This window comes from Pteropus alecto, unplaced genomic scaffold (genome assembly GCF_000325575.1).
Source record: "Pteropus alecto unplaced genomic scaffold, ASM32557v1 scaffold48, whole genome shotgun sequence".
Taxonomy (NCBI): Eukaryota; Metazoa; Chordata; class Mammalia; order Chiroptera; family Pteropodidae; genus Pteropus; species Pteropus alecto.
Window position 1 is genome coordinate 1,775,107 of NW_006442110.1, and position 24,671 is coordinate 1,799,777.

At 48.5% G+C, this 24,671-nt stretch overlaps 2 protein-coding genes and 1 pseudogene across 2 annotated transcripts; 2 read left to right on the forward strand and 1 right to left on the reverse strand.

Annotated features, from left to right (window-relative positions):
* The first annotated feature begins 13,126 nt into the window (after positions 1-13,126).
* On the forward strand, positions 13,127-18,714 carry LOC102880879 (GTPase IMAP family member 5). Its single transcript, XM_025039019.1, has 4 exons — positions 13,127-13,207; positions 14,964-15,047; positions 16,981-17,029; positions 17,810-18,714. The coding sequence occupies exons 2-4, from the start codon at positions 15,012-15,014 to the stop codon at positions 18,688-18,690; spliced, it is 966 nt and encodes a 321-aa protein (XP_024894787.1). The 5' UTR covers positions 13,127-13,207; positions 14,964-15,011; the 3' UTR covers positions 18,691-18,714.
* LOC112469981 lies at positions 15,453-15,571 on the forward strand (annotated as a pseudogene).
* A 3,238-nt stretch (positions 18,715-21,952) lies between the features above and the next one.
* LOC102881743 (GTPase IMAP family member 5) lies at positions 21,953-24,626 on the reverse strand. The gene is made up of 2 exons (XM_025039031.1): positions 24,275-24,626; positions 21,953-22,999 (listed from the first exon to the last, which is right to left on the reverse strand). Exons 1-2 carry the CDS (start codon positions 24,315-24,317, stop codon positions 22,113-22,115), a joined length of 930 nt encoding a protein of 309 aa, XP_024894799.1. The 5' UTR covers positions 24,318-24,626; the 3' UTR covers positions 21,953-22,112.
* Between the last annotated feature and the right edge of the window lie 45 nt (positions 24,627-24,671).

The window sequence follows — 24,671 nt, forward strand, 5'->3', positions numbered from 1 at the left end:
GTGTAGGGTACGGGCTCACTAAAAGAGCGAACGTGTGGGCAAAATTGGTCTTAAAGCAGACGAGCTCAGCGCCCCCACATTTACCCGCTGCCCAATACTGCCTCAAGCGCTTTAGAGGGGAGAGGGCGGCATTGAATAGTCTTAGCAGAGACCGAATGGCCTGACACAGAAAACGTTTGCCATCCCCTGGTAGAGGGACTGCGGTGGAGAGAGTGGAACTTGCCAGAACTGCGAGCTCTCTGCTCCACCCTAGAATCTGCACGGGTGATCTGTGTCGCCTGCTGAGAACCGCGGGCATGGCCCATGGTGACATCTGGGTGGCTTGCGGGGCAGAATTCAGACATGGAACAAGGCCCCTTGAATTGAATCTTTGTTTCAGTTCTTTTTATGAACTCGTTAACCTTGGAGTTTTAAAAAAAAAAGCATTTCGTGGATAAGGAGTGTAAGCGGGGGGAGGGGTAAGAGAGGCCGTCACCACTTTCTTCCTTCGAGATTAGAAATTAATGCGACTCATTTCTGCGCTTCGGTGTTTCTAGTTGATCCTTTCGGTCCTTTTATGGCCAGATCAGAGAGAAATTCTTTTCATTTTTCATCGTGGTAAATAAAGATAAACTTGGCACCCCCCCTCTCTTTTTTTTTTTTTGGCATAAAATGACCTCTTAAATGTCAGTCTGGCAACTTCTCTTTTTTAAACCCCCAAAGTTTCTAAATCTCTGGGGGAGGAAGGTCTCCCCTCTCCCCTCCCCCATTTCCTGCATTCCAGCCTCCCCCGCCCTCCCCTTTCCTCGCCCTGCGCAAAGTTCGAGTTTCTGAATCTTTGCTTTTCTTATTTGTAGGACATCAGAGGTCCCACCCCGCGTCCCCTGGCTTTTGTTTAGTTAGAAAACCCAGCGCCTACTTGTCTGTTCGCGCAACTCGGTCTAGGCAGCAAAGCTGTGTATATACACATGGAACTGGCTTCTGGACCCTCACGCGGGGTCCAGTAAATCACCCCAAACCTACATGCACGTGTAATGTATTCACAGAAGAGATGGAGTATAAACGGGAAATGGCTCTATTATTTTTCTTTCCTCGCCACTGCTTTCCGCTGCGTTTCGTCACCGCCCCGTCTCCCGGTTGGATGCTGGGTCCGGTACCATCAGAACCACGTTCCAGATCCCACAACCTGGTCATTAAAACGGCCTCGGGTTCGGGGTCCCAGACCCAGCCCTGTCCCTTCAGAACACCGCAGGCGTCAGAGCTTGGCACGCCCTCTCGGAGCCGGGCAGGCTGCTGGGACTTGGGGGGTGGGGGTCTGTGGGGGTGCGAGGGGTCGCGGAGGGGTGTGGGGGGCCGCGGGGAAGGCACGGTCTGTGCTGGGCACGCGACCCCTCCCTCCCTTCCCTCTGCTCCGCCCTCCCCCTTCCTGAGGACCTGCTGCAGGAAGCCGGGGAGGTTTGGGGGCGCCTGCGCTTTCTGGGCTCAACCTGGATCCGTGGCGGTGATGCGAGTGCTTTTTTTTTTTTTCCCTTAATCTGGGAGACACCTGGGAATAGCCCAGCCCCTCTGCTCGTCAGACGTCTGGATCAATCAGGAAAACTCCCTGGAAAAAAGTACATCCGATGGGAGAACCCCGAAACGGCGAGAGGGCGGGGCTTTCCCGCGGCGGGAAGTCAATCATCGGCTCTTGCCCCAGCCTGAGGTCCAAAGACGTGCTCACGCAGAAAATTTGCATCTGGGTTTTAGGAAAAAGTATCAACTTTGTTTAAAAAAAAAAAAAATTTCCCCTCCGAAGTAGGAAGGAGACGTTTCTAGCTGGTTTTCAGCGAGGGTGCTGCTGTGAACTTCTTTGGCATTTACTGGCTTAGTTTCCTCCCTCTCCACCCCCATCCCAACTCAGGAGGGTTTCTGGTTTGTGTGTGTGTGTGTGTGTGTGTGTGATTTCCCTTGAAAAAGCATGTGAAATTTAAACGAATTTTAAAGATAATCAGTGTCTTTATCTTCTCTGAAAAATACAGCCCCTTTAGAATGCTCCTCGTTATCTGTTCTTGTCTTGGATTTTAGTTCTTTCTTGATTGATTTTTATCCCCACAAATGAGATATTTAAATTTTTCATATAGTTAACGTTGGTTTAGGTTCAGTGATGTTTTTATTAAAACATTGGGGTGGGGAACATGTTTTCGGAGGACCAGCCGGGCCATTGTCAGTCTGCAGTCTCACAAGCAGGTGGCCACGGCCTTCATTTGCCCCCTTTCTAGGGACGGCCCCGGCTTTCCATGTGGGGACCGACTTTTCCCTCATCGTCTCGCTAAGTGCCGGTGTGGGGGGCTTTCTCCTCAGTTCCGGGGATAAAGTGTGGGGTCCAAACTTAGATCGAGCAGCAGATCATCTTCCCCAAACCCAGCGTGATTATTTTAGGAGTGGGCACATGGCCCAAGCCGGGCACATCAGAGTAAATCTTAGGGTCACCAGACAAGACTCTGCTTACTTTTTCCACTGAACTTGAACCTCTAAGGATATAAAGCTGGAACTGGAGTAGACAGATCGCCCCCGCCAGAGGTCCTCCTGCAGCCATCAAGGACCGCCCAGGAGCCTGCCACCGAGGGCCACCTGCCTCGCAGGTCAGGTCGGAGCTGAGAGTGAGAAAAACATCACTCCCGATGATGATATTGCTTGAGGCCTGAGTTCAGCAGTGCCTGAAGCCAGATGGACTCTTCACCTTTTGCTTAAGCCACTTACTTGCAGATAAGAGTTCTAATTAAAAGGCTGAGGGACTGGGACGCAGTAACTGGCCTTTGAGTCGGTTGTCCAGGAAACTCCAGGTCCCAGTTCCCGGCGTGCTGGCCTCAGAGCGTCCCCAGCTGCGTGCCATTTCTGGGAGTGAACCCAGGCCTACCTGCTTGATGGCTTTTATGTGGTGGGATGGATGATGCCGATGCCGGGGGAGGATCACAGGTGCACCGATGTGACTTCACACCCTATGGGCACCCTTCCCCTAGCTCACCACTCCCTTATGAGTGAATTTGAGTTCCAAAACATAGGTGCAGTGTAACAGATTGTATGTATTCTTTGCAATGTATGCAAATATACAATGCACATATGTAAACATATGTATATTTATTTATATACGCATAGGATAGTTTTGGAAGGAGACACCCAAACCTGCAACTTTGACGGCCTCAAGGGAGGGGACCTGAGCATCTAGGAGATGGGGTACGAGGGAGACTTTTCATTGTATACCCATTCGTACGTTTTGAATATTTCCTGATCGAGAAAGTGATTTAAATTAAATTATTAAAAGACTTTTACAAAATTGAGGAAAGACCTCCCCAAATCCTTTCCATCCTCTCAAAGCCAGAACCTATCTGGCGTTATCCCTAAACCTGTTTGCTTTCATCTCTTTACTTTTATAAAGCAAGACGGCACGATGACATCCCAGGACCCCTGGAATGACCCAGCCTGCACAGAGAACCCAAGGCAGTCAGACCAGAGCCTGTGGAGTGTCCTTCTCTAAAAAACGATTGAGCATCCTCCCTGGAGAGCTGAGGTGTCAGGTAGGGCCATGACATGCAGAGCAAAGACTCCTTTTTTGGGATTGAGAGCACCTGCCTGACAGACAAGTGTCCGTAATCAGTCTGTCTGGTAGGGAGGAGACCCCCGACCATGCAGACTGCCTCCTCCTTCATTTGTGAGAATGAACGAAAGGCCAAAGGTGACCAGGTACACCAGGAGAGTAAGGCTAACTGAGCTCATAGAAAAAACAGGCTCCAGGAGAAGCAGAAGGGAAATTAAGGACACCCAAACATCACCGTTGGGGACGCGAAGACCGTGGTACATGGCATCTGTCAGCGGTAAGAACGCGTCATACACAGGGACAGTCAGAAGACAAGAGTTACTTAGAGATCGCACATATAGTTCCTGAAGTTAACAATGTCCAGAGAAAATCTAGAAAATAGAAGAATGACAAAGAGAAAGAGACATGAAATACGAAGACAAAGGCCAGAGAGGATGATCCTTGTGGCGACGGTTCTGCTAGCAAGACGTCCCCTAACGGGGCCCCTGAGCGAGGATGAGGGAGGGAAAAATCAAGAAAAAAAAGCGGCACGGAGTTAAGGAGAGACTGGAATTTGCCGAGCGAAGCGGCCCGCTTAGTGGCAAGCGCGACAAAGAGGGAAAAATAGACTCTCGTGCACTTAGATCCAGCTCCATGAAACGTCAGTGCACCAAGGAGAGGGAGAAGCTTCCAAAACATCAATGACGATAACGCCTGGGGAGGTGACAGAGGTCTAGGCATCAGACCGGCCCTGGGCCCAGCATACGCGGGAGGACAACTCGAACGACATCTTCAGAATTTCGAAAGAATGATTTTGGACGGGGTTCTTTTTTAATGCAGTCCATGCAGCTATCGAGGGAAGGGGCAAGTGGGAAAAATTTTTTTTCACACCATCAGAAATTTAGAAAGTTTCCCTCCCACACACCGTTTTTTTTTTGTTTTTTTTGTTTGTTTGTTTGTTTTTTGGCGATAGCTATTTGAAGGTTTATGCGGTTTATGCTGGCAAAAGTAGGGAGAAAACCAAGCAAAGGAGAGATGGGATCTACCGGTGGATCTGGTCCAGAAGAGAAGCGATGGGCTCCAGCTGGCAGCAGGCGCGGGGTGGGCGGTGGGTGGGAAGGAGGAAGCCACCCTCTTGGTCCCCGTGAGAAGCTAGAAGTAGTCACTGCTGTCGGTGGAACAAGACAGGTGTACATAGTAAAGAAGGTGTCGGCTGAAAACAAGTAAAACTGCAAAGCTAAAATGTCGTTTAGAGATGGGATGCGCTCGCTCGCTCACATTCTGCACACAGAAGTCCTAAAACCACACCGCTCTGATGTGCGCCCGCGTCATCGCTATGCAGATAAAATCGTTTGTTTTTGATTCACCTTTTGGGGACGACTTTGTTTGCCGCTTGGCATCTGTGTCCAGCTCTTTCTGGGAACAGGCCTCTGCTGTTCCTCTGGAAACGCCCCTCCCCCACTTTCTGTAAGTGACTCTAACTTCACCCTCTCTTGCCCCGGGCATGGGGTGAGCACGTGATCCCCGCCGGTCAGGACGGCCAGTCCCGGTGTTTAGAGGTGGGCTTGCGATCCAAGGCTTTCCCACAGGACTCAGTCGCGGGACTTATGTTGGAATGGTTGGAAAAAGAAGTTCTTTTTCTTCCCGGATTGCTAGTTGTCAACACGGGTGTAGCTCGGAGCTCTCTCAGGGAGAGGGCGAGGGAGGGAGAGAGGAGGACGAGGAGGAAGAGAAGAGAAGGGAAAGCAAGGGAAAGGAGGGGGGAGGGGAGGGGAGGATGGAAGGGAGAGAATCCAGCGCCCACTGAACCGCGAGGCGACTCTGGACTTTCTGTTATGTGACCCGATGAACTTCCTTTTTGCTCCAGCTGGTGTGAGTTGAGCTTCTTTTCCCGGAACAGAAAGGACCCTGACTGATTCAATAGCCTTAGAAACGGAGACAAAATCATAGAAGTAACAAGAATGGTAGCCGTCGTCCAGAGGGGCAAAGCTGGCTGTAACTGCTGAAATTGGACCAAAAAGTTAGAAAGCACACAAAAATTTGGGAAAGCACCCCAGGTTTTAGAAAGTTATCCAAAGAGACCCCTTCTTGATTCTGGGGCTGGACTGAATTGCTTAGAAGTGGGTAAGAGTTTTAAAAAAACCCAGCAGCCACCATGCGCAAATGGTAAACACTTGTGTCCAACCCATAACTGGAAACAGTAATTTTAAATATTTTCCCCTATCTTGAAATTGTGGACCTTTCATATTTGTTTCTGTTTTTAGTGCAGTATTTTTCCTCTTTTTCTTTTCTAACTTTTCTGTCGTTCCGTCTAACAGCCTCACTTCATACTCTCCTTCCCATTCCCAAGTAATTCGTCTTAACGGCGTGTGCCCGTTTGTACTTCTGTTTGCACTCATTTATCTTTATCGAGGTACAATCGATATGCAACGAAGTGCACACAAAGTGTACAGTTTGAAGTTTCAGCGTATATATGCACCCAAGAAACCGCCACCACAATCAAGAGAGTGAGGATGTCCGTCACCTTCACGACTACGCCTGGTGACCCCTCTCTCCCATCCCCCCTCGCCCCTCCTCCATTCCCAAGAAACCACCGATTTACTTTTTTGTCCGTGTGGATTAGCGTGCGATTTCTAGAGTTTTACATAAGTGGAATCTTACGTTGTATTCTCATTTTTTTTTTTTAATTTGACTTCTTTCACTCAGCATGATGACTTTGGGATCCATCAGTATTGTTCCAGGTATCAGCAATTCCTTTGTTTTTATTGAGTTTCCGGCGGATGGGTCTACTGTAGTTTGTGTATCCAGTTACCTGTTGATGGACAGTTGGGTCGTTCCCAGTTTTGGGTTGCTACAGATAAAGTGTCTAGGCACGGTCAGGTCCAGGTCTTGAGAAATCTTGAGAGATCGGGTCCAGGTCTTGAGAAATCTTGAGAGAGGAGTGGCTGAGACGTGCCGTGGATGTGTTTACTTTTTAAGAAAGTGACGGACCGTTATAGCCCAACGAGGCCCTCCACACTCTCACCAGCTCGCGGCGTGGACAGTCTGTTGAATTTTAGCCGTTTTAACAGCCCTTTTAAATGGCCGCACAGTATTTCCGTGAGATTCCCCCTGATGAACTTTCACCTCCATTCCTGTATTTCCAGCTCTAGAAACAACCACATTACTGGATCTTTCACCGCTGTGAGGCGGAGTCTTGGAATAGGAGCGAGTGCTCATCGAAGAGCATAAATATTTAAAAACCCAATACTTCTCATCAGAGAGCTTTCCAAAAAGGCTGTAATAATTGACGTTTCACTAGCAATGCATGAAAATGTCCTTTGTCCTCCTTCCTAATCTCACCACTAATTTTTGCCAGTAGGAGACGTGATAACTCGTTTTAATTTTTGCCCTCTCCCTTCTCCTCGACTATGTTGAGCTCGAAAAGAAAAGCCGGTTATTTTACCAGCAAAAATGGGTTTATTTGGGAACGGCAAAGAATTTCAGTTCAGGGTAAGCCAGCTCTAGCAAAAGCCATAGACAAGTCCTTTTATGGAGGAAAAGGAGGAAGTTGGGAGGGTTTGTTTTGAACGAAAGTCCAGCTGCAGAAAAGAGTTCAGAGAAAGTTCCTGTAGGAGGTGCAATCTACATCGTTTCCTGTTGGGTATAAAACCGATGATTCTTTCCCCGCTGTGGACTCTCCTGTTGGGGGCAGTATTGGGCAATTCTTCCGTAATTGACGAGTAGTATTGTGCGAGAGCGCCCCCTTCCGGCATTCAGACTCCGTTTTTGTGAGTTTTTTTTTTAAATTCATTTTCGCAGCTGTTGATGAAGTTGAGTGAGTATCTTTTCATATGTGTATTGGCTCGTTATCATTCATCCACATATTGAGCAGTCCACGCATGTTGCACATTTTTAAAATTTTTGTGAGCTCTTTTTATAATATAGATTTTACAATTTCATCTTTTGTTTTCAAATCTATTTTTTTGTCTTTAACTGTATGGCATCTTTGCCATCATAAAATATTTAAAGCTTTTTTTTTTGATAACTTCTGGCTTCACGTCTTGGTGAAGAAAATATGCCTAACTCTTGGATTGTACATGTAGTTTCCTATATTTAATTTCAAGATTTTTGTTTCATTTTTTTACAGATAAAAATTTAATTCTTCTTTGATTTTTATATAGTATGAGAAAGGAGTTCAGCTTTATTGTTTTCTAGTTAAAAAACTATTTGTATCAGCACCACTTGCTAAATAAACAGTATTTTCCTGCCTTTGTCATATATCAAATTCCATTATTAACTGGGATTCACTATGACTATGTATTTTGTTCTACTGATTTATTTGTCTGTTCTTCCATCAATACCAGACTGACCTGATTATGCTCAGGCATTTTTTGTCCCATGGAACCTCTAAGAAAGTATTATCTAACTCCATACACAAAATGTTGGGGTTTCAATTGGAATAAAATAATACACACACACACACACACACACACATATCAATTTTGGAAGAGTGTATATTTTTATAATAATGTTTTTGTACAGAAACACAGTATGTTCTTCTATTCAGATCTTGTTTCATGTTTTTCAATATAATTGAGATTTTTTGTCAGTTAAGTATATATCTATGAGTATATGTACAATATAAAGAAGATCAATAAAACAAATACTCAGTTTAAGAAATAGAGCATTGTCCGTAAGTTCCTTCTTGATCACACACCTCTTTGTCCCGCTCACCAAGGTATAATCTTTATCCTGTCTTTTGTGACAATTATTCCCTCGCTTTTCTTTATAGTTTTACTTCTCACGTCTGTTGCTCTAAATAATATTTATTTTTAGTTTTTTCCATTTATTAACCTTGATAAAAATGGAATCCGACTCTGCATTCTTCTCGGAACTACTCCTTTTAGTCGACTTAATGTACGTGAGATTTATCCATGTTGATGCGGGTAATTGTATTTTGTCATTTTTACTACTGGGTCCATCGTATGGGTAACCTACAATTTATTTATCCAATCTGCCATGGATGGATATTTGGATTGTTTCTAGCTGTTTACTATTCTGCGCTTTCTCATAAAAATATCCTGATGCACTCATGTAAGAGTTTCTCTAGGGCAGTGGTCTTCAAATGTTTTTTGCTTGCATAGTCGCTAAAAGAATTTTTAAAATCTAGGTGCTCTCTTGAGAATTTCGGTTGCACTTCTATATTTTTTCATCATGAACGTTTGTAAAGAATGAAATTTCTAGCACATCGTAGATATTAACATTTTAAGTTAAACTGCTACTTCTTTTAAAAATATAAATAACAGAGAAATCAGATACCCACCATCGGCTATTTTAAAAATACACGAACGAGCTGTTTTCTAATAGTCAGAAATTTTACACTGTTTTTTTTCTCCCTGACTGTCCATTTACATCCCCCACAGAATTGCTTCTTATCGTAATGGATTTTTATGCTGGGAAATCTCGATCACCCTAATATACATTTCTGCCACAAAAATATATATGAAAATTGAAAAAAATTTTGTGACCATAGGCTTTAAGAGTGAAACATCTGGCTTCTATATTTAGTTATTATTAAAGTATTATTAGGACACAATGGATCAAAGCAATACAAATGTATCATGACATTTGTAAAATAATTATTTAACAGTGACTTTTTAATTTTGGAAATGCATCTTTCTGTGGGATGGATGAGACTTTTTCCCATTTATTTCATATGTGCATGCATGACTCTTATTCTTTGGTAGAATGAGACTATGTTCAGATCAATTTTATTCCATTTTTTTTTGTTTTAATCGATACAGGCACTGAAAACCTTGTTTACATAGATAAATAAATAGGAATAGAGACAGTTTTGTCATGACAATGCCACTCAGTTCTTTGAACTCCTTCCAAGGTAAATGCTAAAACCACACAGCAATCTATCGTTAATTTTTAATAATCTATTAATGGATATATCTGCCTTCTTTTTTGTTGAAAATAAAATAGCGTCAACTGCTTGACTTGCGAAAAGACTTATTAGCCAGTCGTTAGAGACATTAGATTTCATAATAGCTGGAAAATATACCAAAAAGTCTTTACCCAGATCTACCAAATGGCTACACCTTTTACTCTTTCGTGGAAAGGCCGGAAGTTATCTCATTTAACGCAACCTATCTAAAACTTTCAGAAAACATTGACGTCTTTTGAACTTTTATAAGCTTTCGTCAATATATTTTGAAAAGTTTTTAAGTAGAAAATTCCATATAAGGAAGTTAAAAAAGTGATGTACTGAACTTGACGTATCCATCACGAGGTGTCACCCGTTACCGTCGGTGGGCGATCTTGTTTCGTCTGAACCCCAATCCCTTCCTCTCCTGATTATTTGAAAGTCAGTCCCAGATATCCTGTCAGTTCATCTCATAACTCTTCAGCACATAGCTCTAAGCAATAGGACTTTCCCTTTTATTAATATCACATCTGAAAAAGAAACATTTAACATTAACTAGGCAGTGTTCACGGTTTCCCAACTGTAATTTTTTTCTTTTCCATTGTATTTGAATACGGATGCCCATGAGGTCCATACATCGCAACTAATAGACGGTGTGTACACCTGCTTCGGGAAGCGCCGTCTGGTAATCACTGATGACTGTTGCCTAGATCCATTTATTTATTGAGGGTTGCAAAGTGATGATACTCTTTCAGATTGCCTCTTGTGTCCTTCCGCTATGCCCCACCCCCCGTTTTCTCCACTTGCTTATTTTTTGACACTGTGTCACGCCCCAGGCTCACTTCGTATAGTTCCTCTCCCGGATCGTTCACTTCCTGCTTCCTTTTGATTTGAGAATGACATTTAGAAACTAAGACCTGTGTGCTGGGTGTCTTCGTTGCTCCTGCGGTGTCACTTACTGTCATCTCTCTCAGCTGACAGCCAGGCAATCCAGGTATGTATTACTGACCCCCCACCCCCACATGTATATATGTCTTTCTAGCTATTAAAAAAGAACGACCATGAATTCATATTGATAATTCTGACTCCAGACCAGCACAGGTTTTTAGAATCCTCTCTTTATTTATTATAATTTCTTTCTCTGACAGTGAGAAACTTGGCTCTCCTTAGCTACAATATATGTATCCATCACCTGCCGAAGGGGATCTTGGCTGCTTCCAAGTTTTGGCATTTATGAAAAAAGCTGCTATAAATATTTGTGTGCAGATTTTTGTGCGGACATAAGTAACATATTTTTAAATAAAAAGACGAGAAAGAAGGGCTTTCTAAGAATGACAGAAGTTGTAAAGAAAACATTTGTTAATATTTCCAGACTGAGCAAAAAAACCTCACCATAAGTAACTTAAAAGACAAACAGCAGGGGGCGCTAGTTGCAAGACATTTGACTACAGCTGACAGTTCTATTTCACGTGGCACACTGAATTTCAACAAGACAAGATTCTCAAATTCTGTGACTATTTTATTTTGTTTTATTTTATTTTATCACCTGCATTTCTGGGGCAGAAGTGGGAAATATTAGCAATCTCCTTTGTCTGGGGCAGAAGTGGGAAATACTTTAAACGAGACAAGATTCTCAAATTCTGTGACTATTTTATTTTGTTTTATTTTATTTTATTATTGGCATGCCTGGGGCAGAAGTGGGAAATATTAGCAATCTCCTTTTGTCCAAGAAATCTTATAAGTATTTAGACCTGTTAGAAATTACTAGAATTCAATTTCTACTTCGCTGATAGAGAAATGCATTATTAGAGAAGACATCCATAATTCCACAGAGTTTTAGAGGTGAAGGCTTATTTTCAGAAGACAGACTTCAGTTTTCAAGCACTGGGTGTCTCACAGGCTGCTTTGTAAGAATAATATTTGCTCTTTTTCTCTGTAACTGTAGGGGAAAGGGAACAATTTTCCTCTTATTCATTCCTGGCATTTCTTTCACCAGCAATTGGAGGCACCTATGGTTTGAAGAACCATAACTGAAATTCCTTGAGTTAACGCTGAAAGGGGGCGGGGGAGGGGCGGGGAGAACGAGGCCTGAATCGCCACAAAACCATGAATATGGAAAGAGACAGAAAAAAAAAATGTTAACAGATGTAATATAATGCTTTCCTTTCCGGAATCATCAATTAAAGGTCTTTCTTGAGTCAACATGAAAAAACCATATAACATAACAGAAAAAAAAAATCAACTAAGTATACGAACAGGCAGTTTAGAGGAAAAGACAGACGATTTCCCCAAATAGGCCACCCCATCTCACTCTACATGGTAGCTGACGAGATGCCTAGAGATGGACTCAAGATTCTTTATTCAATGAATACTTTGCATTTTCTTTATACACAAAAAGTAGGTGATTAAGATTCATATTCTCCTCTCTGTGGCGGGGACACACAAGTATTAGCCTGGGTAGATCAAGGCAGAAAAGATCAAGTTACTTCAACCACGGGTAGATTTGACACCTTTGAGCAAGTTCTCTTTCTTATGTATCAAATATTTATAAACTATACGCTGAGACAGCTGAATGCGTGGACTTCAGTCAAAAACATTCATGATAAAACTGTTTAGAACTGATCAATGTCTGCCAAAAGTAATTATTTTTGTTTTAAAGGAGTCGATCTTTAGCTTTTTCTTTTCTCTTGGCGAAAATGAGCCGACAGAGGCATTTCTAGCTACTGAAAGGAAAATAATGTCTTCTACACTTTAAATAAAAGTTTGTCTTTCCAGCCTCTGTAGAATCACTGCATGGATCCACCTCATTCAATCTAAGAGCAATTATTGGACAAGTCAAAATTACGGTATTAATAGGATCAATACTTTGTAAGTCAAGTGTAGCTTTCATTGCAAAATGTGAATTGCACATTATCTGCAATCGCGATTGCCTTCCTCTCCAAAAGAAGGGCCAGGAGTTAGCTGCATGTTGGCTGCCTTTTGAGAATTAAGCTGGAATCGAACCACGAGAGTACTGGATCAGACTCTGCCCCATTCACCCTAAGCATGTCTCCAGAGAGGGTCTTCGGCTCCCAAGACACAGGCGCTCCCAGCAGGAAGTGCCAGATGCAGAGGAGAAGAGTCAGGAGGGCCGTGTGGGGGGCCCAGGACACCCCATCCCCTAAGTGCTTGTCACTTTGCCTGAATCACGGTGTGGATGGGGCAATGTCTCCCTGGTTTCTGCGGAAGTGCAAGCCCACCGCTGTGAGGAAACCTAGGAAAGACCACGCCTGGGTGACCCCAGGGCCGGGGAGTCGACAGGAGGAAGAGGGGGGCCGGAGCCAGAGGGCGAATCGAATCGTACAGAAGAACCGAGCTTTGCGCTGTGCAGGAGAGCTGAGCGGTGGGCGGGGAGATGCTGGGCGGCCGGTCTGGGCCAGTGGCTGGCTTTGGGGTGCAGCCGGCCCGCACACTGTCTTACTGGCTCTCCAGTCTCCACACTAACCCTGGTAGAGACGTCGTCGTGGAGATGCGGTGAGGGGGGAGGAAGCGGAGCTGTTACTCAGAACGACACAAAACCGAACCCCTTCCTCTGCCTCGCGGCCACAGTCTGCAGGTGTCTTTTCCAGGAAACGACACATTGCTTGGTCCCCGTGCCCCGGAACCCAACCCGCCCCCCTCTCTCTCTCTGGCAGGTAGAATTCAGGGCCAGTGTTTCCATCTGTCGCTGGAGGACTTCTCCAGGACCAGCTGTAGGACTTGCGAGACATTCCGGGATCTACCAGGTAGCCGAGTCGGTCCCCTCTCTGCCCCCCTGCCCGCCCCTCTCTCTGTCTCTACTCCTCTCAACCCGGTTCTACCAGGAACTGTCTTGTCAATCCTTCTAAGCCTCGCTTTCTTTATTCCTAAACAAGCAGGGTCAGGAATTATATACCCCAAAGCCTCAAATATAAGTGCAAGCTGAAAATATTACTGATGCTGTAGTTTTCAGAATTTAAAATTTTGAACACAGTAGGCTCAGACAGCAGCCCTTCTGTGATACTAACGGGCTAATTTCTCATGTTTGTACACAAGCGTTTTCACATACGCACGCAGTGGCGGCTGCTCCCACATCTAGGGGCTCGTATGGGGTCCCCCCACGTCGCTAAGCAAAGGAGGATGGCCCGCACCTCCTTCCCCGCTGCCCGCAGAAGTCACAGGGCACCCCCTTTGAAGATCGGGCTGAAAACTCACTTTTCAATTTTAATCTTCGTTTCTGTCGCTTGCTTTTGTTGAATACACCAGTCGACCTGATGTAGACAGTTTCCGTTTAGAGAGAGGAGAGTAGGAATTTGCCTTTCTTTTTTTTCTCATAAAGAAATAGAATTTGAAAGAGAATAGTTTGGAAACTATTTAGACTCCCTCGTCACCCAGAATGGAGTTATAAACACCAGGGCTTTCTTCCTGGGAGGTCGCCCCACCTCCCACCCTGTGACAGCGACACAGGGTTCCCACACCTGCAGTCTTCCCTGTGGTCCCTCCATCGGGTGTCATCTTCCTCTAGCACACGCCAGTGGGGGAAGCGGGGAGGATGTTACTATGGTTACCTCGGGCAGCCGAGAGCAAGACAGTCTGCCCATGTGCCAGACCATCTCTCCCCGTTTCAGTCCGTTCCCCGATTTTCCCAACGTGCCTCTACCTCTCCCATGTCCACCCGCCTCTTCCAGTCCTGCTGGGGGGGTGGGGGGTGGGGAAGCTTCCCCCTCTGTGCAGGAGCCGTTTCCTCTCCCACTATCCTGTAAGTGGAGAGAGAGAGGAGCTGTCTGAGAATAGAGACGTTTAATAGCATCTTAAAATGAGTCGACGGGAGGATGCATGGCTACAAAATGAGGGTGTCGACTCGACGGCTGCCCTGAGTAGGCCGTTGAGCAGGGGGAAGCACGATGGTGGTGACATTTAGAGGGGACCGAGGGGACCGCAAAGGCACGGTGATCTGCAGGGGACGGAGCAGGGGAGGGAGTGGCCGGAGGCATGGCAGTCTGGATTAGGGAGGAAGGCAGTGGAAAAGGAAAACAATCCTTAAGTCAGACAGAGAAAAACAAACGCTATATGACTTCACTTATATGCAGAACCTAAGGAATCAAAAGAACAAACCAGTCAAAAACAGACTCACAAAGATGGTGGACCATTTGGTGACGGACAGAGGGGAGGGGGGTTTGGGGGGCTGAGAGAATGAGGTGAAGGGTTAAAGAAGTAGAAATTAGTAGCTGGTGGATGGTCACGGGGATGGGGAGCACGGCATAGGGAATGCAGTTAGCATCGATCCGATGGTTAGGTGGAGGGCCAGGGGAGGGCGGGAGCAACTGGGGGGATCGTTTTATGAATTAAATAGATGTCTAACCAATATACTGTACACTTGAAACTAATTAAATAGATGTCTAACCAATATACTGTACACTTGAAACTAATTTAAATAAATAAATTTAAAAAAGTTTTTTGAGAAAGATGAGAAAAACCTGGATGGTTTCTGAGAAGGAGCCCCCTTTTATCACCTCTGCATAGGCCGGATTCTGAGAGGACATCCATTTAAGCCTCTGATTCTCGAAAGAAATGGCCTGCTACCAGTTGCTTCGCAAAACACATCACGTGAGTAGCGCTGCTTGACCCGTTCCTAGGGATCTGAGGACCAGCGACACCCAGATTAGTGTTCGATTAAGTCACTGGAGACCATGGTCCCTCCGAGCCGACCCCTGAGACTAACTGCCACACTCGTGTGGAAGGGCTCGCCCCTGGATGGCGGCGTGACAGAAAATGCTCAGAGACCAGTTTGCGACCGGCAGGCCTCCCTCGCTCGGATGTAGTAAACACAGGACGCGAGCTGAACACTCAGTGCTGTGGTTCCTCGGCCTGAACAGCTCTTACTCTGGTTGTGCGTGTGCTGGGACAGACGCTGCGAAGCGGGCGAGGCTGGGGTCCGTGGCCGGGAATACAGCATCTGAGGGCCGGGGACTTGCTACCGTTTCTCACGTGGCTCTAAAATGCTCTTAGAAGGTCTACGGCCACGCCGCCCTGCGCAAGCCCCATCCCGTCTGATCGCGGAAGCTAAGCAGGGTCGGGCCTGGTTAGGACTTGGATGGGAGACCACCTAGGAAGCCCAGGTGCTGTAGACCTAAAAAATAAGGGATCGTAAGCTGACAAGGTCCTTGCAATCTGTGAGGTCAACCCAGGGTTGCCTCGCCTAAAAAAAAAAATAAATAAAAGAACATGGTCTTTAAGTAGTAAAGTTGACCTTTTTTTTTTTTTTTAAATACAATTAGTAGAAATTACAAAGCGATTACTGGGACCTGTCTGACAGAAGCAAGGTTCTGACTTTTTGTCCTTAAATGACAATGATTCCCAAGTAGTTTATATTTACTGAGTTATTTTCCCTGCCAGGAGGATCACAGTGGCCAGTCTTGCACATGGAGGGGCCAGACGCTACCCTCCCAGGGAGCACTGGGAAAATTCACTTGTTCGAAAAAGTACATGGTTTTTTGCAGCTCACCTGTCATGGACCCCCAAATTCCACAACCGAGAACTCATTCTTTAGAGTTACCTTATTTGAACCTGTGACGAGGAAAGACCCTGAAACCTGGCACACAGCGAGGCCTGGACGTAGCTTTTGAAAGGAAAGGTTTTTTCCGGGAGAGAAACGTGAGAAATGTTTCTGGGGGGGGGGGGGCTGAGTGGAACCCTTCCCTGAGCACAGGAGGAGGAGGCGGTAAGAAAGAGAAGGGTCAAGAGAAGGTGTACGGGGTCAGGGGGGAGAAGGGGAGTGGTCAGGAGAGAGATGCCGCTGAGGTGGTTCCTGGTCCAGGACCGTCTAAGCGAAGGGCGGACGTCCCGTGGGGAACCGCTGGTCTGAGCCTGACAGGTCGGGTCTTCCCTCCGCTTCCTGGGTGTGCATTCCACCCCGCCACCCACCTGGACTCATGACCATCTCCCACGCCTGGCGTGACCAGCTCGTCCTGGTTCGCTTGAGACCTCTTCAGTTTTAGCACTGAAGGTCCTTGGACCAGGGAGCCTCTCGGTGGTGGGCAAACCGGAATGACCGGTAGCCTTCTATGACACTATGGCCATGAAACTCAGGGAAAAATTTCTTTTCTGAATTAACTGAAAGAGGATACTTTGCTAGGTGAACTTGCGTTTGGGTGCCAGGACCGAGACCCTACAGGCGGACGAGGGTTCCAGAGAGCCAGGAGCTCAGTGGGACATGATCAACTTCCCTGTCTGGTCTTCTGGGCAGATGGCACATTTTCAACGCCACCTATGGGCTAACTACAGGTCACAGGAAATCACGTGTGCGTGTTCTCATGTGGAGCTGTCCCTATACTCTCAAGGGGGCCCTCAGTCAGTGCCAAGAATGGCTGAGCGTCAGCGGACCTGGGTTTTTTACCCTTGGCTCATCCGTTCAATTATGTGTGACTTTCAGTAGCTGTTTTCGCTCGCCCTCCGTTTTCTCGTTTATAAAATGCGGCGTTTTGCGTCGAATGTCACATCCAGCTCCAGTACGAATGAAGCCTGCCTGTTTTCCCTCTAGAACAAAATGGAAGGAGTTCCGAAGGGTGGAGAAGATGCTGTCAGCCCAGGTAAGGACCTAGTGGAACGACTCTTCATGATTACTTGAGGACCATGAACTCAGCACTGGGGGAGCAAACTGCATCTCGCAGTGAAACGTACAAGACTAACGTCACCCAAGACAAAGGAAATGCCATTTTCCCCAGGAAATATAGCACATTAGGCTATTTGCTATCATACTCTCAGGGATAAGCATTTCCAGATAAAGCCCTGTCATTCTGTAAGGCAGAGACCAGGCAGCACTGGGAGGAGCGGGAACTCCAAGACAAACACCTCGGCGGTTGCAGGAAGCTCTGAGCATCCAATAACCTTCAGGATAGGAACCAAATAGGGAGAAGTTTCTGGAAAGGGTGGCAAATTTCGGCGGTCCCAACAGCCCTTTAGGGGTGTGCTACCTAACTGGGGATGGATGCTGTTTCCGCGGAGTCTTTCCCTGCTAAAACAAAACACCACAGACTGGGCGGTAAACAACAAATATTTGTCTCCCGGTTCTGGAGGCTGAGAGGTCCAAGTTTAAGGTGCCGGCAGATTCCGGGTCTGGGGAGAGCCAGCTTCCTGGTGGCCGTGTCCTCACGTGTTGGAGAGAGTTCTCGGCTCTTCCTCACCTTATAAAGGCGCTCATCCCCATGGGGGCCCCCACCCTCATGCCCTGGTCAGACCCCAATGACCTCCCAAAGGCCCCAGTTCCAGACGCCATCACGCTGGGGACTAGGGTTTCAGCTTATGAATTTTTAGGGACGCCCACATCCCGGTCCACAGCAGTTACATGTGAACCTTTCATGCTCTGACAGGTGAAGGAGAATGGAGCTTAACTCCAGCGTCGCCCTCCCTGAGGATCATCCTGGTGGGCAGATCGGGCAGTGGGAAAAGTGCCACAGGCAACAGCATCCTCTGCCAGCCAGCCTTCCAGTCCAGGCTGGGGGCGCGGTCCGTGACCCAGACATGCCAGGCGGCCACCGGCACGTGGAACGGGAGGAGCGTCCTGGTGGTCGACACCGCCCCCATCTTTGACACAGAGGCCCACAACCAAGAGACCTACAAGGACATCGGGGACTGCTACCTGCTCTCCGCCCCAGGGCCCCACGTGCTGCTGCTGGTCACGCAGCTGGGGCGCTTCACCGCGCAGGACACGGCGGCGGTGAGGAGGGTGAAGGAGGTCTTCGGGGCGGACGCCATGAGACACGTGGTCCTCCTCTTCACCCGCAGAGAGGACCTGGGGGGCGAATCCCTGCGCGAGTTCGTCACCAAAACCGACAACCGCAGCCTGCGGAGCCTGGTGCGCGAGTGTGAGGGCAGGTACTGCGCCTTCGACAACCGGGCCGCGGGGCCGGGGCAGCGGGAGCAGCTGGAGGAGCTGATGGCCGTGGTCGAGAGGCTGGACAGGGAGCGCCCGGGCGCCTTCCTCAGGAACGACCTCTTCTTTGAGGCGCAGAGGCTGCAGAGGGACGGGGGCGGCGCCGGCGGAGGAGCCCGCGGGAGCTACCTGGCCCAGGTGCGAGCGCAGGTGGAGAAGCACAAGCGAGACCTGGAGGAGAGCGAGAGATGCTGCGCGCCCAGGGCGCTCCTCGGGGCCAAAAAGTGGATCCTTCTGCATATGGAGCTTTGTATCTGTCTGGTTTGGTGCAGCTTACTTATCCTTCTCATTCTACTGACCATCTGGTACCATGTTTAATTCTGTCCGTAGTCGAAGCATTTCCCAAAGTATCGCCAATTCAGAAATTAATTCTCACGGTCCAGGCAGCTCCCATTCCCTGTCTTTTTCATAGGCTCTTGGTTTGAGTCAGGCCTTTGCCTCTTCCGCATGGAGCCAGGGGCCTCAGAGGGTCCCCAGCTCAGCTGAAGGGATGCCTGGCGGGACTGTTACAGTCCTCATTCCCTCTGCCAGCGACCAGCTCAGGAACCGGCCTGAAACCCAATTCAGGCCGAGGAGATGTAGGTACGCTTCTACAGAGGTCTCTTTCCCCAGGAGAGACCCACAGAGAGGGACAGCCTCTCTCTGGGCACTGTTGGGTCTGAGGGTGATGCTTGGAACTCCCAGAGCCATCAGCCTGAGGCGGATGGCAAGGCTTCAAAGCAGAGCCCACTTGAGCTCCTGAATCAGCCAGCCCCGAGGCCTACCCCATCTCTCCATCTCTGAACGTCAGCCAATACATTCCCTTACTGTGTAAGCTGTTTGAGTTTGGGCTCTCTTTTCCCGGCATTTGAAAACATTTGAATAAACGACATGTTCTCTGCCCTCTTTTAAACAAGATCCTTAAATTTCTCCGAACTTCCCCGTTCTTGTGCTTCCTCTGAGGGAGGACTCGCGTCTGCTACTAACAGGCCGGCTGCTTTGCAGACATGCACTGAATCCTGAATAAAGTGAAAACAGTTTTTAGTTGGCTTATTTTGGAGGACAATGGGACAGGGCGGAAATGTGCCATCTCCAGGCAGGTGTCCGGTTTCTCCTCCCTTTGGGGGAGAAACAGAGCTCACATTTGAACACTCCAAAAAATTGGGCGAACACCCGTGTCAGAGTAAAGGGGTAACAAAGCCTGTCCTCCTTCGCTGCTGTAAAATATCCTTGGGTGACTCCCCTTGAAAATCGAAAAAAGAGAAATGTCATCTGGATTACCAGGTGACACTGATCGTGATGAAAGAGATGTCTTGTTGGTGTACTGCACCCCACCTGGGAGGCCTGGGACCGGCCCACCTGCACCCCTGGAGGGGGCTGTTGTCCTCCAGCCCTGCTCCCTAGTACTCACTCGGGCCAAGTTCACGCCCAGTCTGATGGAGGAGGAGACCAGCCATGGTCTCCTGGAGACAGGACCCATGCCCCAGAGGGTTTCAAGGCTGGGACATTCAGATCCAAAGCTGTCAGTGTCCTCTGAGCAGCCAGCTCTCCCTCTGAAGGCCCAGGCCAGTGAAGGGAGCCACATGTCACAGGGTGGCCCAAGACAGAAGCATGATTGCCACCCCAGCATTGCCATCAGTGACGGCATAGTGTCCATCCCACCTCCTCAGAGTCTCTCTCCTCTGCATCCCCGTTCCTATTGTTACGACTGAGGCCCCAATCCCTGGGGAGAAAGTCTTTCTTCTCCATGTTATCCTTACGCCAGGCTCACGCTTACATAGTTCAGCCACCAAATTGCTGCAGCATCAGCTTCTTAAAACGACCTGCCGAAAAGCCGCCAGTGACTTCCTGTTTACTGTGAGATGCCCCTCGAACTCTGCGGGTGGCACACAGGCCCTGGCCCGGCCCCATCTCTCCCTGCACCCCGCTTCCCATATGCTGATTCTCATTCTCATTCCCGTCCTTGACCTTGGTGGCCTCCCTCAGCCCATAGCGACTCCCGGAGACGCCAGCCCGTTCCTAGCAGCTCGGGCACCACCCCATCTAGGCAGCCTCTGCTGGGCCTTCGTGACCCCCTTTTGGCAGACATCCTACCTTCAAACAAACTTCTCTCACACCCCATTTTCTATTTGCCTTCGTCCCACTTTTACACAGTCGCTTCTCGGGAGGAGGAACTTTGCATTATTTATCTTCTATTCCTGGTGCCAAATGCAGAGCCTGACACTCAGCATTCCTCTAATAAACCTCTGTGCAGCCGGATTGAATTAAGTCTGGGAAGGGAGGCGCCACTTTGGGAATGCTGCAGTGACGGGGGGCAGTCTTCGCTCTGAGCTCTGAGCACCCAGAGTCCCTTCGGTGTCCAGGGTGGGAGGTGCATCGGCGTAAGATTCCGGGCGTGAGTTTGAAGTCGGTTAGGTGAGCACAGCCCTACAGATCAACATGGCACCTCTATCAAAAATAGAGGTTTAGAGAACGAAGCTTGCATGGCCTGATTGAGTTCCTAAGACTCACCCCAATATTAACCACATACCCATCCGGTCACAGGCTGCCTGGAACAACTGTGGGTCTCTCTTACAGGGCACCCATGAGCGGAGAAGAGGGTACACCTACCGAAAAGGTGAGGGGTCAGGGAGGGGCCACCGGGGACCTCCTCATCGGCTTTCTTGTTTCTACGGACTTGATGACCTCTGCTCAGACGTCGCCCCAATGTCTGCCCTCTGCCCTTTGCTCCCACGGAAATGCAGAACCCTGCTTTTCCCCAAATTCCCACAGATATCACACATGTGGGTGCTGACCTCGGAGTTCAGGAGCTTGCCTGACAATGCGGCTCAGCCGAGGGGACATTTACCCCAAGGCCGGGGTTGGACCACATCCGGCCTTGTGCCTGTTCGTGCAGCCTGTGAGCCCCGGAGGCAGGGCTTCTACATGCTTAAAAGTTTGCAGAAGTCAAAAGAAGAAGAATGTTTTGGTGCCACATGGGAAAGTTACATGAAATTCCAATTTCAATGTTCACGGAGGTTTACGGGAAGGCAGCGACACACGTCGTTCGCATCTCATCCACCTGTCTTTTGCTCCGTCAGTGAAGACGATCGTGTATAGCCCACTAAGCCTAAAGTCTTCACTGTCTGGCCTCGCGCTAAGAGATTACAGTTTCTTTCTCTCCCAGCCACTGACTCTGCTTTCCCCCACGGCGTGGCCCCCTGCCCGCCCCTGCGGCCCCTTTTCTCTGCTCTCCTCAGAATTAGGTCCCCTCCTCTCTTCCTCCCTGGCCTCTTCAGAATGCCCTCATCATCCCCTCTCGTGGGGGTGGGCATGGCAATGGGTGTCACCCTTCCTGTGGCTGTCACCCCGCACCACGATGAAATCAGAGTACGTTTCTGAACGAAATAAGGAATTCAGTGCCAGCTGTTTCTGTAACGTCTTTCTGCCCCGGATAACACGAGTCTGTAAAGTAAGGCCCAGAGGTGAGATACTCACGTAGCCTCACAGTCCATTCCTTGTCCATCTCCCAAGGTTTTGGGGTGGTGTCTGGTTAGTTTATTATTAACCCCCCGATTTTTAACAGAACAACAAAAAATGCTTGTTTGTTTTTTCCTTTGGATTTTATTTATCCAGAAGCAGTGAAAGAACATGGGTGGCATCTCCGAGGCAAGGAAGAGAAATCGAAAGTGGAATTAAGTAGAAAGCAAATAAAGTATCTTACAAACAGACAGAGGGTGAGTCTGGGAAAACAGGTGATTGTAGAAATCATCGGAAAATGCTCAGTGTCCTTGAGCAAAGCACAGGTTAATTAAAATTGCAAGAAAAATCAAAACGCATATAACAAGAAAAGCAGTTACGCCAAGGTGAGAAGTCACCCACTTTCTGACCCCGCGGAGCGCCCTGGGCGCGCAGCATCTCTCGCTCTCCTCCAGGTCTCGCTTGTGCTTCTCCACCTGCGCTCGCACCTGGGCCAGGTAGCTCCCGCGGGCTCCTCCGCCGGCGCCGCCCCCGTCCCTCTGCAGCCTCTGCGCCTCAAAGAAGAGGTCGTTCCTGAGGAAGGCGCCCGGGCGCTCCCTGTCCAGCCTCTCGACCACGGCCATCAGCTCCTCCAGCTGCTCCCGCTGCCCCGGCCCCGCGGCCCGGTTGTCGAAGGCGCAGTACCTGCCCTCACACTCGCGCACCAGGCTCCGCAGGCTGCGGTTGTCGGTTTTGGTGACGAACTCGCGCAGGGATTCGCCCCCCAGGTCCTCTCTGCGGGTGAAGAGGAGGACCACGTGTCTCATGGCGTCCGCCCCGAAGACCTCCTTCACCCTCCTCACCGCCGCCGTGTCCTGCGCGGTGAAGCGCCCCAGCTGCGTGACCAGCAGCAGCACGTGGGGCCCTGGGGCGGAGAGCAGGTAGCAGTCCCCGATGTCCTTGTAGGTCTCTTGGTTGTGGGCCTCTGTGTCAAAGATGGGGGCGGTGTCGACCACCAGGACGCTCCTCCCGTTCCACGTGCCGGTGGCCGCCTGGCATGTCTGGGTCACAGACCGCGCCTCCAGCCTGGACTGGAAGACTGGCCGGCAGAGGATGCTGTTCCCTGTGGCACTTTTCCCGCTGCCCGATCTGCCCACCAGGATGATCCTCAGGGAGGGCGACGATGCAAACGGGCTATCTCCCACCCTGCCTGTAAAAAAAGAATTTTTGTGTCTTACTAAGTTAGTGATTCTTAAGATTTTCCAGTCATGGACCTTCATGGTATCTCTTGAAAGCCATAGACCTCCCTCCCAGAAAAACAGTCATAGCTGAGTACATGCAAAAGCCTGCAGACCACTTTAGGAGGTTCCTGGATCATAAGGAGTCCACATAGGATGCCTGCGCTTGGCCCCGTAGCCAAGAGTAAGAACTGCCTCGCTATTGAGGATGCTTGAAGCACTTCACTTAGACCAGGGAAACTACACGTTTCTGAAAGGAAATGGTCCTTGTGTTTTTCCATAGGTGGCGCCAAGGCCAGTTTCGCGCTACATAAATGTGAGATTGGAAAGGGGCGGAAGACGAGAAATCACACGTGAGGCAATATTCTCACCTCCTTGTCGGCCACGCATTTCTAGGCACACTTGTCTAGAAGTGCTCAGCGAGCCTCGGGAAGAACGGAAGTCTCAGAGGTCAGAGGCACCGTGACTCCCCACCGAGGACCAGCTGAGGATCCCTGGGTCTCTGCTCTTTGGGTGGGGAGTTAGATGTTTGAAACGGAGATGACAACAAGGTCAAAGTCAATGTCAAGGACGAAGTCTGGGAGACGACCCTGGATGGGTGTCTGAAGAGGCGTTGAATATAGGACCATTCGAAGTGCATGAGCTAGAAAGGTCAGCGATTTGGCTGAGTGACTTACGGGGAACTAACAAAACCAGTGTTGGGCAGGGCGACACCCAGCCAAGAGCTAAAATCTTTAAGGGATGGAGAAGCGTGAGAACCTGAGGATTTTTAGAGTTTTTAGGAGCCCAAATGAAGTCTATTGTAGGCTCCTAAAATCCATAATTTTCTTCCTTCAACTCTGTGCTCGTTCCTCCTTTCCTCAAGAGTTCTGGGGCATTTTGTAGCAAACGTGATTACTAAATCTCTACGGGAAATTCCCATTTTTCCCAGCTGAGAGCAGACAAGGAAAGAGGAACCAGATTCACAACTCAGTTCCAAAGTCTCCAACTTCCGACTTGAAATTTCATGTCCACGTTTCCCACACATCACGTGCACAGAGAGCCTCATACCATGTGGGTCGGGGTGGGGGGGCCGGGGTGTGTGGCGATGGCGGGGAAGGGCAAGAATCAATGAGAGTTGGCTTTTTCTTCTTCCGTTTAAAATAGCCGGGTTAAGGTCCCCGTGTTTGAGGTGAGAGACAGGTGGAGAGAGAACAGTGGCTGCTCCTCGGTGCCCAGAGCTCTTGAGATCTTGGAGGCTTTCTTACCTTCAGCCAGAGTCCCATAGCTGCTCTTCTGAGGCCCATCCATTCTCTTCTGGAATAAAAACAGGAAAGGAATAAGAAGCAGGTGTCCACATGGGAGTTGGTAAGGCCTCAGTTCGGACCCCTAAGAATAATTCTTTCGATGAGCCATTTCCATTGCTAATTTCCTAACTCACATTATGCTTTCAAACATCTATAAGTAACTTTGAGCAACCCTGGCGATGCTAACACAATGCACGGTGGTTGTTTTTGATTTCTCAGCTTACGGGAAAGCAGGAAATGCTTTGAAACAGATCAGCTGATTGATTCTCTCCCTCCAGCTTACATGAAATGAAGTAAGCATTCTTTTATGGAATGAGAAGTGGGACATTTATTATTATTATTATTATTATTATTATTA